This window comes from Scardinius erythrophthalmus, assembly GCF_964197995.2.
Source record: "Scardinius erythrophthalmus genome assembly, chromosome: 10".
Taxonomy (NCBI): Eukaryota; Metazoa; Chordata; class Actinopteri; order Cypriniformes; family Leuciscidae; genus Scardinius; species Scardinius erythrophthalmus.
The window spans coordinates 33,032,584-33,050,024 of NC_138230.1; the positions used below are offsets into that span (position 1 = coordinate 33,032,584).

The 17,441-nt window shown below is 36.7% G+C and overlaps 2 protein-coding genes across 4 annotated transcripts in view; one reads left to right on the top strand and one right to left on the bottom strand.

The window, feature by feature from the left end:
- Positions 1–6,605: 6,605 nt before the first annotated feature.
- cfap90 (cilia and flagella associated protein 90) lies at positions 6,606–7,968 on the top strand (the record flags this gene model as incomplete). The annotated part of the gene is made up of 3 exons (XM_081376198.1): positions 6,606–6,722; positions 7,545–7,661; positions 7,792–7,968. The coding sequence occupies 3 exons, from the start codon at positions 6,606–6,608 to the stop codon at positions 7,966–7,968; spliced, it is 411 nt and encodes a 136-aa protein (XP_081232324.1).
- A 415-nt stretch (positions 7,969–8,383) lies between these two features.
- Positions 8,384–17,441, bottom strand: part of adcy2b (adenylate cyclase 2b (brain)) — a 68,974-nt gene continuing 59,916 nt past the window's right edge. Inside the window, exons 16-25 of one of the 3 annotated variants that reach the window (XM_081377106.1) lie at positions 15,630–15,767; positions 13,830–13,946; positions 12,763–12,947; positions 11,970–12,054; positions 10,656–10,814; positions 10,243–10,389; positions 9,481–9,588; positions 9,195–9,309; positions 8,942–9,066; positions 8,384–8,842 (exon numbers count right to left, since the gene is read on the bottom strand). In XM_081377106.1, the coding sequence (XP_081233232.1) occupies positions 8,690–8,842; positions 8,942–9,066; positions 9,195–9,309; positions 9,481–9,588; positions 10,243–10,389; positions 10,656–10,814; positions 11,970–12,054; positions 12,763–12,947; positions 13,830–13,946; positions 15,630–15,767 (1,332 nt within the window). In that variant the 3' untranslated portion in view covers positions 8,384–8,689. The remainder of the gene's footprint in view (positions 8,843–8,941; positions 9,067–9,194; positions 9,310–9,480; positions 9,589–10,242; positions 10,390–10,655; positions 10,815–11,969; positions 12,055–12,762; positions 12,948–13,829; positions 13,947–15,629; positions 15,768–17,441) is intronic. The other 2 variants (XM_081377108.1, XM_081377107.1) reach the window with 2 other exon arrangements.

A 17,441-nucleotide genomic window follows, 5' to 3' on the forward strand; every position in this document is an offset into this window, starting at 1 on the left:
ACAAACAAAAAATGTATTACAAGTTTTTTTAAATTGTTTGTTAACATGGACAAACGGTGCATAATCTAATTACGTATGTGCTAATTTTCATAAATACCACAACAGGTCTAAACACATTGGGTATAGCCAGGTGAAAATATCTTGTTGAATCTTGTTGACACATAACAGTAAGGTCTGAATGGAACCCATTTAGGCTACCCATGAGCATTAAAGATCTCGTTCTTCGTGATCTCATGTTTCAAACTTTAGTTTAGTGTGTAATGTTGTTGTTGTTAGAGTATAATATCTGTAAAATTATAAAGCTCAAAGTTCAATGCCAAGCGAGATATTTTATTTAACAGAAGTCGCCTACATCGAACGGCCCGTTTGGACTACATCCCTCTACTTCCTTCTTTAATGACGTCAGTAGAACAGTTTTTTGACTAACCTCCGCCCACAGGAATGCTCCCTCAACTCTCCTGAAATTCGTTTATGTACTTGCGCACTTCTTATAATAACTTAATGTGTTTACTCAGCTCTTACAGTGATTTTCTGAAGTAAAACTGACGCTTCATCTTTTGTGTGATGTACAATAAACTTTATTAAACTCATCAGTAGATGTTTGATCATCATTCGGACCTGGTCCGAAACAGCAGACTTGTAATAATGGATACATACAAGCAGATGACAAATACGTTATAATAACTGTAATTAAACTACTAAACTATACCTGTTTCATCTCTATACAGCACTCTGACTCTGTAGGCATTATTGTCCGACTCGAAATGAACACCGTTACTGAGAGTTTCTGATATTATCATCATTCCGTGAGATGAAATTGTCCTGAGAGACTGAGCGCGAGCTCATGAAGCTCCGCCCCCTGGGTCGTCCAGCAGCAGCTTATTTGCATTTAAAGGGCACACACTAAAACAGCGCGTTTTTCTGAGCCCCAAAAAATGTCAATTTAAACATGCTGTAAAAAATGATCTGTTGGGTATTTTGAGCTGAAACTTCACATACACACTCTGGGGACATCAGAGACTTATTTTACATCTTGTGAAAATGGGCATAATACGGGACCTTTAATACAGGAAGAAGTACTTTAGAAACCAGCCTTTATTAATTATTATTGCAGAGATGGGGATTGGGGCTGGGTCCGTGGGACTGTTTCTGGGGATTCACTTTTTATTTTGCCTACCTTTTTTCTTCTGCGTTCTCCTTACCATTGTCTCTTGTTCTTCCCTTAGACTCGTCCCCAGAAACAGTCCCACAGACCCAGCCCAAAACTAATAAAAACAAATTAATAAAGGCTGGTTTCTAAAGTAGGCTACTTCTTCCTGCCTCTATGTATTAATGTTCATTGGTAGCCTAAATGGGTTCCATTCAGACCTTAACATTAAGTATTTTACTGTTATGTGTCAACAAGACATTTTCACCTGGCTATACCCAATGTTTAGACCTGTTGTGGTATTTATGCAAATTAGCAGATACGTAATTAGATTATGCACCATTTGTCCATGTTACAAACAATTTTAAAAAAACTTGTAATACATTTTTTGTTTGTCTTGATGTAAGTATGTGAGACTGAAGCTGAACTCTTGCCATTGCTCACAGCAGAAAAAAGTTTCTACATAAAACATCTTATCTCAACCTTTCACTTCATTATAAAAAAAACAATATTTGACTCTTCAAATCTAAATGAGTCTTGTCCATAAACAAATATAAAAACATAAATTCAAAGACCTGACTACTATTATCTAAAGACAAAAATGTGATAAAAGCTAGAATCAGAATAATTTAGGGTTTGACAGGATTGAGAACAACCGTTCAAAAATGTGTTAAGATGTCATCTGGTCAAGTGGAAAATTTATTTAAATCCTACACTACTACTTAATTAATTTCATTTTTTTAATTTAAATTGAATTTATTAAATTAAATTGAATTTATACTATTATATAAATTAGTTAAGCATTGTACATCCAAAGTGGGGCCAGAGAATGTCTAATATGGCGAGAAGTTTCACTCTCACTACACTTCTGCCTTCTGAACTGGTTGCAGTTCCACTCTGATTCGGTGGTATACCCCTCAAAATCCACTTTTCTCAGGATATAATTTTTTGTCTAGTAATTTGAATGTTGTATTCGAAAGGAGAAGCAAAGAAATTACACATTGCTGGGTGTTCGATTTTTTTCAGTCACTTATTTGCTTTAAAAAGTCTTTCAAAATGTCAATGACGTCAGAATGCTGACGTCATTAGCAGAATGCTAGCGTGTTATGGGCAACAACAACTCAACCTGTAAGAAATCAAAACGACATAAGTATTTGTTCATTCAACTTTCGACCTAAAACCCATGTTGAACTTGCAAAATCTACAATCAGATCTGAGATTTCTCAATGGCAATTGGGTGAAAGAGACAAATTTAGCTGTCTAGCCCCATTGACTCCTATTCATTTTGCACTCATGGCGATCGCCCCCAGTGGAACTCTGGTGGAACTACAACCAAAATTCGGTACAATAGGGCTTAATAGGGAGTGGGCAGGCTCTCCGTAGACGGGCTCTGGTGGGGCTTTGTTTAGGATTTTTGTGTGTATGAAATACTTGACTTAGATGTTTTTGAGTCGAAGAATAACTTTTACCTTAAGGTGATGATACACAGGGCAACTTTTTGAGCAATGTTGCTGGGCAATCTTGCCGAGCGATTGTTGCTTGGGCACTTTCCCATTGAAAATGGGCAATACATTTCTATCTGGATAATTAATTTACATTGGTCGTGGGCCCTGTGTCTCATCTGGTTGTCCGTTGATGGCAACATTGCTCAAAAAGTTGCCCTGTGTATAATCACCTTTATAGAGGGCCTGAATCACCTTTAGAGGCCCCTTCCAGAAGAGTTCAGAAACTTTTCCATAAAGATAGATGTGTTTGGAAAATGCATTTGGCATTGCATTTGGCCATTTTCTATTTGTCTTTCTCCAGTTTAGCAAGGGGTAGGCGATACCTCAACTGCCTTCTCCTAGATGTAAACCACAAATTTGTACTTGCTGTACATGTTTGCCTACAAACACACAAATAAATAAAACTGGATGAAATCTTTGTTACAATAATATATAACATATTTAAGGATGACACCTTTCAGACAACAATATAATAACAAAGAGCAATCATATTTTACAAATTGGAAACACGGACAGTCGGACTTCAGATGAGATGTGAAGTTGGAAGCGAAGTAATTCACCTTAAAATGAAAATTCGGTCATCATTTACTCACCTTCAAGTTGTTCCAAACCTGTATAAATGTCTTTCTTCTGCTGAACACAAATTAAGATATTTTGAAGCATGTTGGTTGATGAGAAACAGTTGATGGGTCTCATTGACTTCCATGGTATTTTTTAGGGGCCAAGCACCGAAGGTGCGGAGGCACCTATTGCATCTGTTCCCGTTATTCTTTTCTTCCGCTCTGGGAGTCTATGGCAGCCCATAGAACCGCTTGCGGGAAAGTTATGAAATTTGGCACACTAATAGAGGACAGTCTGAAAAGTCACCATAGCAAATTTGGTGTCTTAAAACCAATCCCTCTAGCGCCACCAACTGTCCAAAGTTGCACTCATGTTTATGCTAATAACTTTTGAACCGTAAGGCATATCAACAAAATTGTCCTCTTATTCCCTAGCTCAAGACAATTCGATTGCACCCTATGACATCATTTTCCGTCATGGAAATTTTTCCGCCATTTTGAATTTTCCGAAAAACCTACTTTTTCGAACTCCTCCTAGGCCGTTGCTCCGATTTTCACGAAAATTGAACCAGATCATCTCCAGACCATGCCGACAAAAAATTGATTCGCTTAACCGTTTTCGATAAACCCACAAACAAATTTTACGCAACGCTTGCGAAAACAGATGTTAGGCTGTATCTCCGCAACACTTTATCGGATTCAGACCAAACTTGGTACATATCATTATAAGCATGACCTAAGGCTACGTGCTGTGTTTCAGCGCAGCGCCATCTACTGGTCCGGAGATATGAAAAATGGCTATTTTTGCTTATAACTTCTGAACAGTTTGTCCAAAAATCATAAAATTTAGGTCTCGTTAGATTTAGGGCAATATGCCGAGTCGACTGATATCCAATTTTACCATATCGGCCATTTTTAATTTTGTGCTAAAATGCTGTATTTTAAGAACGCATGAACGGATTGTTACGAAACTTGTTATGGGTCATCAGCACAATGCCCTGAAAGAACCTGAGAAGTTTAGAAACAGCGCCACCTAGTGGTGAATTTTTTCCCCAAATGCTTATAACTTTGGGTGTGGTCGACTTATTTTAACGAGACTCATCTCATTAGACTCCTGAATCCTTGCCAAGTCCTATGATACCAAAGATGCTAGGTTTCGCCTTACGGTTTGTGTAACGTTGTGATTTAGTGCTTAAAAAACATTTGCCAAATATGTATGGGCTCACTCTGAGGACACAAAAAAAATGGTGGGACTGAGCCTCTTGGTGGCACTATAACAGAACAAAACATGAAATTCCCATTGACTTCAATACAGTTTTGTGAAATAAAATGCTATACTAAACAAATGCATTGGTGTAATATTACGAAACTCAGAATGTGCCATCAACACCATCCCCTGAAGGTAGCCAAAATATTTCGAGACAGCGCCACCTAGTGGTCAAAAGTTATAACAAAATTTCCAAAAAGGCTAATAACTTTTGAATGAATCTGGCTATTGAAATGCCACTGGTCTTAATAGATTCCTTGGGTCAAGACAAGAAGTTTACCTTATTTGGCCAAACTTCCTGTACGCCATCTTGATTTTCTTTCAAAACCTACTTTTTCTAACTCCTCCTAGACCGTTTGTCCAATTTTCACCAAAATCGAATCGTATCATCTCCAGACCGTGCCGACTAAAAATGATGGATTTCGTGTCACTAGATGAAACCGTTGTAAATCATTTTTAAAGGGCACCTATTATGCAAAATTCACTTTTACATGGTGTTTGAACATAAATGTGTGTTGGCAGTGTGTGAGCAAAACCACCCTAGAATGATAAAAATCCACCCAGTAGTTTTTTTACTATCTCAATAAATCATAAGCACTGTCTCAGAACACCCTGTTCTAGATTTCCCTCACTGTGACGTAGAAATGAGCTAAGCCCCACCGACGTGATTTGATTGACATCTGGTTTTGGCATAGACCCCGCCCTCGGTGATCTGCATCCTCGACAGCCGGTAATGTCTCCTAAGAAGTGTAGGTGTTCTGTTGTGGGATGTAAGAATGGACATACTAGTCTTCACTGACATCAGAACCACTGAAAATGCAGCGGATGGATTTTATTTATGAAGAAAAGGCGCCACTTCCTAAATACGAGATTCATTTTCTGACTGACTGTTTAGTGAACGAGGGTCAAAGTTAATCCTCAAGTGTGGATCGTTGCCTACTGTTCGCGATCCAACGTCACCTCCAGAAAAAGTAAGTGTATTTTATGATTTATGAGCAAATAGTCATTTCAATCGATGTCAGCCAGTTCAACAACAAATGCGTCTAAAGCTATTTATTGTCGTCGTCATAGGATGTCTCAAAAAACAACGTCAGACAGTTTTATGTCACGTAAGTTAGGCATTTTTTTGCAGCATTTACAAATGTAAATAAATTAAGGTCTGCTCTATCTCCATAGACAGTAGGCTATATAAACGTCTATCTCCCTCCCCTTAAGAAAAAAATAAATAAATTGTTTGTCCTTAGCAAACGCTAGTGTGTGTGTGTGTGTGTGCAGGTTCAAAAAATTGCGCGAACGTTATCACAGTTCGTGTGTGTGTGTGTGTGTGTGTGTGTGTGTATGTGTGTGTGTTGCACATCCATAATGGCAAAGGGGACGCGATTAAAACTTTGTAAGTACATAAATGTATCAAATAACCATTCCGAGACGTTTAGTCCATTCTCTTTCGTGTTTATTCTGTGCCAGACTCTCTTCATCATCTGGGTCCAGCAGCAGGGCGGGGATATGCAACTCATTTACATTTAAAGTGGTAGACGCCAAAACAGCTCTTTTTAAAACAGGCCCCAAAAATGACATTTTCAAATGGTTATAATAAATTAACTGTGGGGTATTTTGTGCTGAAACTTCACAAATGCATTCTGGGGACACCCAAGACCAATATTACATCTTCTAAAAAGGGGCATAATAGGTGCCCTTTAAAACAAAACAAATTAACAGGCACATTTAAAATGGAATATTTTAATGTTTTTAAATATAGTTAAATAAAATAATAAATTAATAAATCACTTTAAATTGAAAAATAAAATTGACATTTAAAACGGTTTAATTGATGTTTTATAATATAGTAAACAATAAAATAGTAAATGAATAAAAAAAAACAATAATAATAAATGCACATTTTAAAATGTTTTGAAAAATTGCTAGTTCTGTTTCCTTGACATTCGCCAATTGCTTTCTTTGTCGTTTTTTCTGGTTATAACCATTTCTTTATCTCTTCCAATGGTATAAAGTTAAACCATAAACGCCTGAAGTTTTCCTGAGGTTTCCTAGCAACCGCAGACGCCGAGTTGGCACTGTGTGTAGAAATTTAACCTCACCTCTCCAGTGATAAAAGTGCGACTGTTGTAATGGACGTTTTATCCGAAGCGAAGTTTAAACCACTTTCCTCTCTGTCTGTATTCAGCTTTATACCAGCCAGAAGAACAGAGCCCAAAGAAATGCGTTATTTCAACTGCAGCCCCAAGGTAAGATGCATTGCTCATTTTGGCGTTTTCTTTTCTTTTTTTTTTTTTTAAGCAACAACCCCATTTGAATGTCGCTGCCACGTATATCGCGCTGCTAAAAGCCACGTGACATTTGCAAATAAATGATGCTGGAACAATAAATATTTTAGTAGCATTTATCTGGTAAAAAAATAATAATAATAATAATAATATCTGGTTCCTATAGCCTACTTTTACTACTAACATATTTTTGTCTAGATCTTTCTTTAAACGGCTTTAGGTTTTATCTAATGCATAGGTTTTCAATATTTTAGACGCCATCCTAGAATTTAGAAGGCAGCTATATATATTTATGTATGAAGACCAAATGCATACTGTAAATAATAATAATAAAAAAATGCACTATTTTAAAAATATGCTCAAAATAGTATTTGTAAAATATTTTGTTACTTTTTTGTACTCTCTCTCTCTATATATATATACTCTGCTGTACTGTAGATGTAATAATTTATTTAGATTTATTTATTTAAAATCAATTAAAGTTTATTTTAATACATTGAATGTATCTTATTCAGTTTCTTTTAGTTTAGTCTTATTTATTTTTACACTGTTTTTCTTAAGACTTATCCATATACACCCTAGCACTCCCTTGTCTTTGAAAACCCCTGATCTAATGCAATGACATTCATACATTTTTAAGTTCATCTCAGATATCTAAATAGCTTTTGGGTACATCAAAGTACCATGGTATTACCTTCTGATATCATTGTACCAAGTTGATTCTGTACATTTATTTTCAAAATAACATTTTCTAAAACCGATTTTGTCAATTCCCTCGTACAGGCCCCAGAGAGGTCTCTATATGACTGTTTACATCAGAGCACTGAGGGCTATGATAACAAACTCCACCGAGATGACAGAGCGCACGCCAAATCCCGAGGCCTGGACATCTTCAGTGAGGTGTGTTCTCCATCCATGAAGGCTCAGCAGTCCATGCATTGTCTGTTGTTCTTTTTTTTAAACAATGCTCACTAGAGGATCCCATCCTAGAGTTAATCCCTATAAGTTTTATCTCATCCTCTCATTTTAGGAATCATCTAGACCAGCACCCGTTCTGTCGTCATCAGAGTATGGCCAATATTCTCCACTGCAGTCCGACTCTGGGGGGAGCTTTGCTCGTGTTGCTCACATTCGTTCTGATTTCTACAACAAGAATGGAATCACCTGGAATGCGGAGGAAGGCTATGGATCTGTGACACCTGTCTAAACGTGTCTCTTGCTTATGGTCACATCTTTGAGCGCACATCACAGTCAATGTCAAAACAAACGTCTGTGCATTTACTGTATGTCTGCTACATGCCCAGCAGATTGTTACTAACATTTATACAGTATTAAACATGCTTTTGATGTTATTGAGTGAATTAAAAAAAATATCAAAAACATGCTCAAGTCATGCTTAAAAATCAATATAATAAAAAATAAGAAATTATGTTGCCAGTAATTATCATGAAAAAAAGTCACAATGAAAAATGTAGTAATTGTCCTTCTTTTCTTTTTCATTCATTTGCAAAATACATCATCATCCATTTTTTTTCTTTTCTTTGAATTGTTTCTGTTCGGTTCTTTTTGTGATTTTAACACATTTCCCATGAAACCCATCACAAATTCATAGACAGACACTTTGACGTTATGTATAAATTTTAATGGATAACAAAATGATAGCATCAAAACATGGCCACCTTTATATTGTCTTTATTTTACAAAAACGTCCGCTGCTTTAAATTATGGATTGAGCAACACACAATTACAAGTCTCGGTTACACAGAGCCTCTTAGCCATCCATTACTTATAAAGCAATGCAAATAATCTAGTGTATGTGGTGCAAACAGAATGCTGTAGAGCTCCACTATAATAGGCCAATGTTATATTAAACTGTACATGGTTTTAATCGTTACCAAGTCAACGACTGACTGGTGTGTGACTGAGGTTCAAGGCATTACATTCCCTTGCGATAAAGATCGTGTCATCTCAGTGTGAACAAAGAAGGTTTTGAGATCCCCCTTGCCCTTCACGTTGATGATCCCACGACAGGAACACATATAACCCAACGTCTGTAAGATCCGACTTGTCTCCTCAGTGACCTGAGGAAGGAAGCAAGCTAGATGTGATCCTCTGAAAAACCATTACTAATTCACCAGGCATGCAAATGACTTACAAAGTAGGTCAGAACAAGAATCTACCTGTATTTTTCCAAGCACGCCTGTGCTGTCCATCCTACTCGCTACGTTTACAGTGTTCCCCCAGATATCGTACTGTGGTTTCTGTGCCCCAATTACTCCTGCAATCACTGGACCGTGGTTTATTCCTTGAGAGAGAGAGGCCGGAAACGTTTAAAACGCCCTGAATGTGTGATGAAGTCTACCACATTTTGAGACTCTGCCAAAGGCAAACAAAATGTTGTTGGGTGTGAAAGCGCTGATAGGCCTTGCTTACCCACTCGCAGTTTAAAGTCATTAAAGGAATGTTTGTTGATGACATCCAGCTTCCCCACCAAAGCAAACGCAAACTCCACCATTGTTCCAATGTGCATGTACTGCCGGTCATGTTCCTTCAGAAAAAGAACAGGAAACTATCATTGCACTTGTTTGAAATTCAGTATTGACTACACCCTGAGACTCTGAAGCAACACACCTCAAGCACAAATCAAGCGCATTAGCACCACAATCAATCCAGTGTGATCTTTACAAAAAGATTAGTTTAGAAGAGCTAAACATTGTACCTGTGCGTACTCTGGTCCGGGGGTCACATTCAGCCCCGTAGCAGCCATGTATGTGCTGCCAATAGTTTTGATCTTCTCCACTCCGCTAAATTTGGGTTTTGACAGCAACTGTTGAGAAAAAAAAAAAAACATTAAGTTTAGAGTCAAAGTTTTGGAGTCAAATATACATTTCATTCATGACATCTCTCGGATATGACGATGTTAATGCATTTGATACTGGCGAACGTCACTCTTAAAGGGACAGTTCACCCAAAACTGAAAATTCTGTCATTATTTCCTCACCCTCATGTGAGGAAACACAAATGAAGATCTTTTTGATGAAATCTGAGAGCTTTCTGTCCCTCCATAAACAGCTACGCAATTGAAACTTTGACACTTCATAAAGTTCATAAAGAGATCGTAAAACGAATCCATATGAATTAAACGGTTTAGTCCAAATTTTCTGAAGAGACTCGATCGCTTCATATGATGAGCAGATAGTATTTAGGCTTTTATTCACCAATAAACATTAATCACATTGAACATTGACTGATGTGTACGTTGATGAATGTTTATATGTGAATAAAAGCCTAAATACAATCTATTCATCATATAATGCAACAGTGTCGTTACAGAAAAGTTTGGACAAACCACTCAATTCATACAAGAAACTCATACAGGTTTGGAACAACTTTCATTTTTAGGTGAATGTTCCCTTTAAGTTTAACTTTGCACAGTGCCTATAAAAATAAAATCAAAATATGGATGTGCCTTTGAGTGTACCTCATCAAAATCTGCAATAATCTCATTGAGGAGCCTCAGACACTCCAATCCCTCCTTATTAACGTCAGATTCTGTGTAAAATTCCTTGAAGTCTGGGATGGACGCGAACATCACACACACCAGATCGTACGACTGATGGTAGAGGTCCTATTAAAAATACAGCAAATAAAAATATATCTGGTGATGAAAATGACCAATAAACTAGACAGGCCTAAAATATTTTTGATTAATCATATATTTTTTAAGAAATATAAATAAATAAAAAAAAGAAGAAGATATTTCTCAAATAGTATTGGAAAATTTGTAATGCTGATAATATAATGAATAAAAATATAAAAAAAAGTTAATACATTTGGGAAATTCACAATAGAAATTGTTTCACGAGTGTTCTGAAACATTTGAACGCCTCTCACCTCATTCTTCCAGTTACGACCCAGGAAATGTTCCGCCACATGGGCAGGTAGAACGTTCTCCAAAAGCACCCGGTTCAGGTTCTCCATGGTCTCAATCTCCTCGCACTCCTTCTTAAACTTGTTCCTCCAGAGGAAGTCTAACCTACAGTAATATTCATTCTGTTACAAGAGGACACAGAGGTAAAGAGAAGGTACACATCTGATCACCGTATTTGGCTTTCAAGATGACAAAGAAATCATATGCACAGTGCACAAGGACATTTCATCTTATATATTTATGGATTTTTCTTGCACAAAGGGCTGCTATCATGAAAAATTGCTTCAATTTTCTCTGAGTTGGAGCCTTCTGTTCCAGCAGACATTCATCACAGAAAAGATTTCAGTGGAAGTGGCACCTTGAAAGGCATTAAGTAGCCTATGCACTGCCATTCTAACCTCTATATTTGCTTTTGCTTATTTTCTATTGCTTTGGAGAAAAATCAGTTCTCGGCTAACCTATCACCTGATCAACCCAGAACTCTGCATTACTTGAATTAATAAATTGATTGAATTCGCCTAACTGCACAATTCAAATATAGAGTTCATCAGACAGACCTATTACCTAGAGATAAACAGTCTCTCGAAATTAAAAGCACACACTGAAAAAAGGAAAGTCTGACTGACAGCTGGCCTGCGGAGATTGTGAAAAGTCTTCAATACAGACTGAAAAACATACAATAATTTCATGATTGTACTATGACATTTTTCTTATAGTGGTATTATTAAACCCTTTTTGAAGGGAAGCTATTGTACAGCCAGAGGCTTATAGTAACTGAAGCCTTGGAAACTGGGAACACATTTATACTGCCACAATACTTTGAGCTTAATCATAAAATAACCAGAAACATTCACATTTTAGGCTGACGAGTGACAGTTTCAAGATTAGGCTAACCTCTGTTGTCATTGGATTAACATTCAGGCATCTTTCACAATTTAATGAAGGAAAGCTTTTTTTAATGTGGCTCATTACCACACCTTAACGATGCACTTACAATGGAAGTCTATGGTAGACAGCATTCTGGAGGCTTAACAAGCAGAAATGTGCTTAAATTAACGTGAGTCTTAAATTATTTTGTTATACGTGGATCTTAGTTCTTTAGATGAACTTTCTCTCTCTCTCTCTCTCTCTCTCTCTCTCTCTCTCTCTCTCTCTCTCTCTCTCTCTCTCTCTCTCTCTCTCTCTCTCTCTCTCTCTCTCTCTCTCAAAAAAAAAAAGAGCAAGTATGATAGCAGTTAAAGCACATCTTTTTGTATATTTCAGATTGAGAGACTCACCTGCCTCGCCAGCACAAGCAAAGTGACGAAGAAAATGAACAATGACACGGAGCCCATGGTCTTCAAATCTTTAAGAACACCCGGCCTGAGGGGGAACAAAAGAAATTTAAAACTTGAAAGGTCAAAGATGACACAAAAAGGGCTAAACTAGAGTAGGACACAGACTTCTCAGCAACACTGTTCACTATTCAGATACATAATGCCAATGTTGTATGGGCAGTTGCTATAGCTTATTTGACCAATTACTAAATTTTACTCCATTCATAAATGCCTAATGAAGGCATGACAAGGAAAAATCAATAAAATAAACAAAGAAAGAACAATAAACAGAAATAGAGAGAAATACAATAGGTTTTCTCTTTAAAAATCTTTTCCTCATCCTTCAGTCATCCAAAAAAAGACTAATCCTCACAAAGCCTGCCATATCAACAGAAGCACCTGTCACATATTCCCTGGGGATATTGAAAGACCTTCTGGAAAAAAATTACAACCACAATTCTCAAATGTAGGCTATCAGTGTGGCACAATTCCTCATTCCTTAATACTATGTGTTTGCAGTGTCTCCTAAAAGTAAATGAACACTTAAAGGGTCATAAGGGTGAGTACATTATGACAAAATTTTCATTTTTGGGTGAACTATCCTTTTAAAAGACACTTCCGAAATGCTTGAATGTCACTGCATTTGATAACAAAATATGAAACCAAGTGGAATCTACAAATAAATGATGCGATTGAGAGATTTTTTGAGACATTTTGAGGTCACTGTATATGGGAGTATATGGGAATCCAGTACCGGTCAGGATGCTTGGCTTTGTAGAGGGCGGTGCTGTAATCATCCAGTATGGAGGCGTGTGTCTGGAGAATGATGATATTATAACCCACTACAGCAGCGAGCATAATTATCATCTTCAGCTCATAGTTGATCCTCAGGAACACGGAGCATGAGATCAATCCCAGAATGCAGCTGTAGATAAAATACTGCCGGGGCAGAGACAGCCAGTTAGATTCACATCTGTACATTTGTCAGGGCCATTCAGTCTCACAGAAAAGAGAACTTTGAACTTTCAATATTTAAATGCTAAGAATTGAATACATAATATAATAAATTTGTTCAGATTTATGCGTTCGATTTTTTTTTATTATTATGCATAGATTTAATTCATAGTAAAATTCCATCAAATTGAATAGAATAATAACTGATTAAGGATTAATTGATTAAGTTAAATTAGTTAATTAAAATACGTAAGGATCATTCAATTCAATTTTATGGAATTGTACTATTAATTAAATTGCGTAAATCTTTAAAAAAAAATCAGTGTAGAAGAACACAATACAAAAATAATTATATTTATAAACAGCATATGTCTCCTGAAATATTACAAAATGGGTGATCCTTAGAAAAGCTAAAAAAAGAGGCTATAAACACCAAGATTCTTATTTCCTAACCAATATAACATTCTAGGAAAATGCTCGAGGATGCTTTTGTCCAGCATCTTGATATCTGTAAAGATCTAATTTCATACAAGCACTACATAGCTCTCAGTGCATAACTATATTTTCCAGTATATTTTTCAGCTGTGAAATATCATTACAGAGTGGCCATACATAATCACGCACAGTATAAAGTGACTTATTATATAGGGACGCAGTATAGTGAGACAAATTGGCTTCTCATGACACTCACAAGTATGTTCTGTTAAACACTGAGAACTTTTTATTTTGAAACCCACATCTCGGCAAATGATGTATGTTTATGAATATGTTTTCATGTGGGACTGTAGATAAACGGTTATTCAGTTCACACAGTTTTTTCTGAGAAGCAAATTACAGAGGCATGAGATAAAATTTGTTGCAACTTACTGGCAAGTAGAACTTGTTGTTTGAGGAGTTAGTGGTCTGACCATATGGACCATCCATACTGCTGTTGGAAATGTTGAGTTGAGCTGATGCTATCGTTCTATCTTCAACTAAGAAGAACTTAAAACCCAACAGATGGAGAAAATAAAATTTAGAGCATTACAACAGAAAGACACCACCACTCTTAGCTAAACACATCTGTTGCTTTTTGTAACAAAATACCTTTTTTTGCACAAGAGAAAAATTCAACAAAAACCAATGAGATTGGTCCACTTTTTGTCCAGTTGGTCCAGGATTTAATTGAAAAGATGCATGCTAACCTGTAGTGTATGCGACTAATAAATGCTTAAATTCAGTTATATATATATAAATAGATATATAAAAGATGTGGCCCAAAACGTTTTTGTTGAATGTCACTGCTAGATAACTAAATATCAATGTTCTAACAAGCCCAACTGAGCAGCTTAACATTTAATCTTAGACATGTGAAATCAACTAGAATACTGTACCTACATATAGGCAAGGTTGTAAACTCAAGGGCTCTGTGCATCACTGTCATCTGTTTTTTTTTTGGTTTTGCTTTTTAAAATAATTTTCTAATATGTATTCATAGTATAGTTTTTGTCTATGGTCAAGTTATGTCTTCCTTTCATTCTATTTTGTTGTATGTGTACTGCTTTTTTCTGATGGATTTGTATGTGTGTGTTTAAATGTTTTGAAAAACCAATAAACTGTTAATCACAAAAAAAGACGTGTGAAATCAATTGACATTAACTTGAAAAACCCAAGAATTCAGTCACATGCACTTGGGTTTCTTTTCCCACTGATAACCAGTCACTTGAGCTCACGGATAACATCATTAGATCCATACTGGACCCGAGCCCTAGTACAGTGATGCTAACTACAAGGATGAATCCATACAGAGAGATGACGCTAATTCTACCCTGCCTGTGCTGATTCCATAGCTAAAACCCTCCAACTGGGTCAAAAACTGGTGACTGATTTATCAACCAACTATCTAAATGAATGCGTCATGTACAGGGCTTGACATTACCTTTTTGGTCACCAGTCACTGTGACTAGCGGTTTTCCAAAGTTACTAGCCACTCATGTCGATACCATGGGAAAAAAATGCCATATAGGCTAGATATTTTTAATATCTCATAATTAGGCTGCTCTCACTTTAAGACCTGACACACGGATCCATTATGCTGTTACACGCGTTTTCTTTCTAAACTATTTTCACTTAAATAATGAATATATATAAAAACAAGATTTTGTACCCAAGGAATGAAAATTGCGTACCATTTAACCAAGAATGTGACTGGTCTTTATATCGCTGTTCCTCATCACCTGATCTACCCTCTCAAAGGTTAATATGATAAGAGCAGGACCACACACAAAGATTTTTCAGATTATCTTGAAGGTAATCACATCAATTGCATGCGGGGTTCCTCAGGGTTCAATGCTTGGTCTCTTCCTGTTTTCTATATACCCAAAACTGTGCTAGCAGAGCTTCACTATATATATATATATATATATATATATAGTTTTTTTTTTTTTTTTTTCATTGTGGGAAAATATAGGTCTTATAGGTCACAAGAGGTTTGAAATTCTAGGCAAGAATATTTTTTATATTACCATTATTTCTAAAGAGTTCTATAAACTACCAAGCCAAACAGCTAGCAGGCTGAACATTGTCAAGAACAATAATGAATTATGTGTGAATATAATACATGTCAGTCATTTTAAAAAGTAATCAATGTAGCTGATAGACCAGGTACTGGTCAGTTGTGATGCTCACCATGTTGAATACGGCCATGACTAGGATAAGTGCAGTGGTTGCCATGGTGAGTGCAAGTCGTATCCAGGGCTTGTTGGTGATGACTTTAGAGGAGCTGGGGAGCCTAGGCATTGTGCAGGAAGTTGCTTTGCCCCATTGCTACGGCAACAAGAGAAAACAAAAACAACAACAAAAAAACAAGCTTTAACTCCCACCAATGTCATTAGCATATCTGCTTCTATTCCAAATGCTTAAGGTTATGATTGTGCCCCACATGTCAGAGACACATTAATAAACATAACTTCAGAGTTGGTGAATATAATTATAAAAAAGAGGCATCTATATCAACTTTGAGTAGAAGCCAACATGAAATGCCATTCACAATCCATTTTACTTCCATAATTTCCCTAAAAATGAGGCGGAAACATGGTTGGTGTAGATCCTGGCTATTCCCCAGCAGAGTCAGAACCCCATGGAGCCAGTAGCAATTATATTAGCTAAGACAACTTTTCCCTTTGTTTGTGTTTTCAATTGGTCTTCAGTTAGTGAGCTTACTGCTTAGCATACTATCTTAGCATACTGCTAGTTAGACCCAGCAATCCTACCCCACCCCCACCCAGCAATAAAACATTACATTTAATGCTTAAGTACATTCAAAAGCAAGTACTTTTGTACTTTTACTTAAGGAGTAAAGGAGTAAAGGAAAGGAGTATTTAAAACAAGTATTTTTTTTTAGGGTATCTGTACTTTTACTCAAGTAATAGATTTGTGTACTTCGTCCACCACTGCTGCTAACTGGTTAAACATTTCGATTAGCTATAACAAGAGGATAGGATTTACTCACTTTGGGGGCTTTTGAAACAGACGTGAAGGCTAAATGTGATCAATATGCTTGTTTAGCACAAAACTGTATACAGGTTTTGGATAGACATGAGGCTGAGTAAATAATGAGATACGTTTGCAAAACTGACCTTGTACATCTCTTTACAAAACACTTAACCTAGACTTCAGGCTTAAAACTAGGAGTAAAATAGGCAGAGGAGCTAAACAAAAAATCATAAAACCACCTCGCCAGTCAATCATTTGTTAGTAACATCACCTATAAAAAAAAAAAAAAAAAAAATGGCTTTAAATATTTAAACACTGCACTACTATAAGATAATCTTAACCCCTCTTTCGGATTTGTGAATCTGTGGGCTGAATGTAGGACAGTGCGAAATCTCACATCAGATAAATGGGAAACAAACTGAGAAAAAAATCTTGACACTCATGACACTGACTGCTGTTTGTGAAAGCACATGAGAGTCCCACTATAAAAGGAACACACAGCATGAGTGACACAGAGCTTCATAAAATGGTCTCATACCCACAATCCCCAAACCTGTGGGGACTTGACTTTATTGCTATCCAGCAAGAAAAATAGATGACAAACTCAGTCAAATTATCATCACTCAAGCTGCTTTTCTCTTGACACACACACACACACACACACACACACACACACACACACACACACACACACACACACACACACACACACACACACACAAAAAGAAAAGAAAAAAAAGAGGAGGGGACGGGGATGGGTTGGTATAGCGCAAGGTTTCTATTCAATGTGGCCTACTTTTATCACCATAAATTCTTGGTTAATTAGCAAACTGGGGACAAATCAAGTTGAGCTGGTGGGTGAACGGCATGCAAACCATTCAAGTACTTTGGAAGGTCATGCCTTCTAAAAATAAGACTTGGATGCTTCAATACAGGTTACTTCAATTATGGTTGGAATTCCATGGAATGAAGTTGAATCTCACAAGAGAAGAATCTCACAAGAAT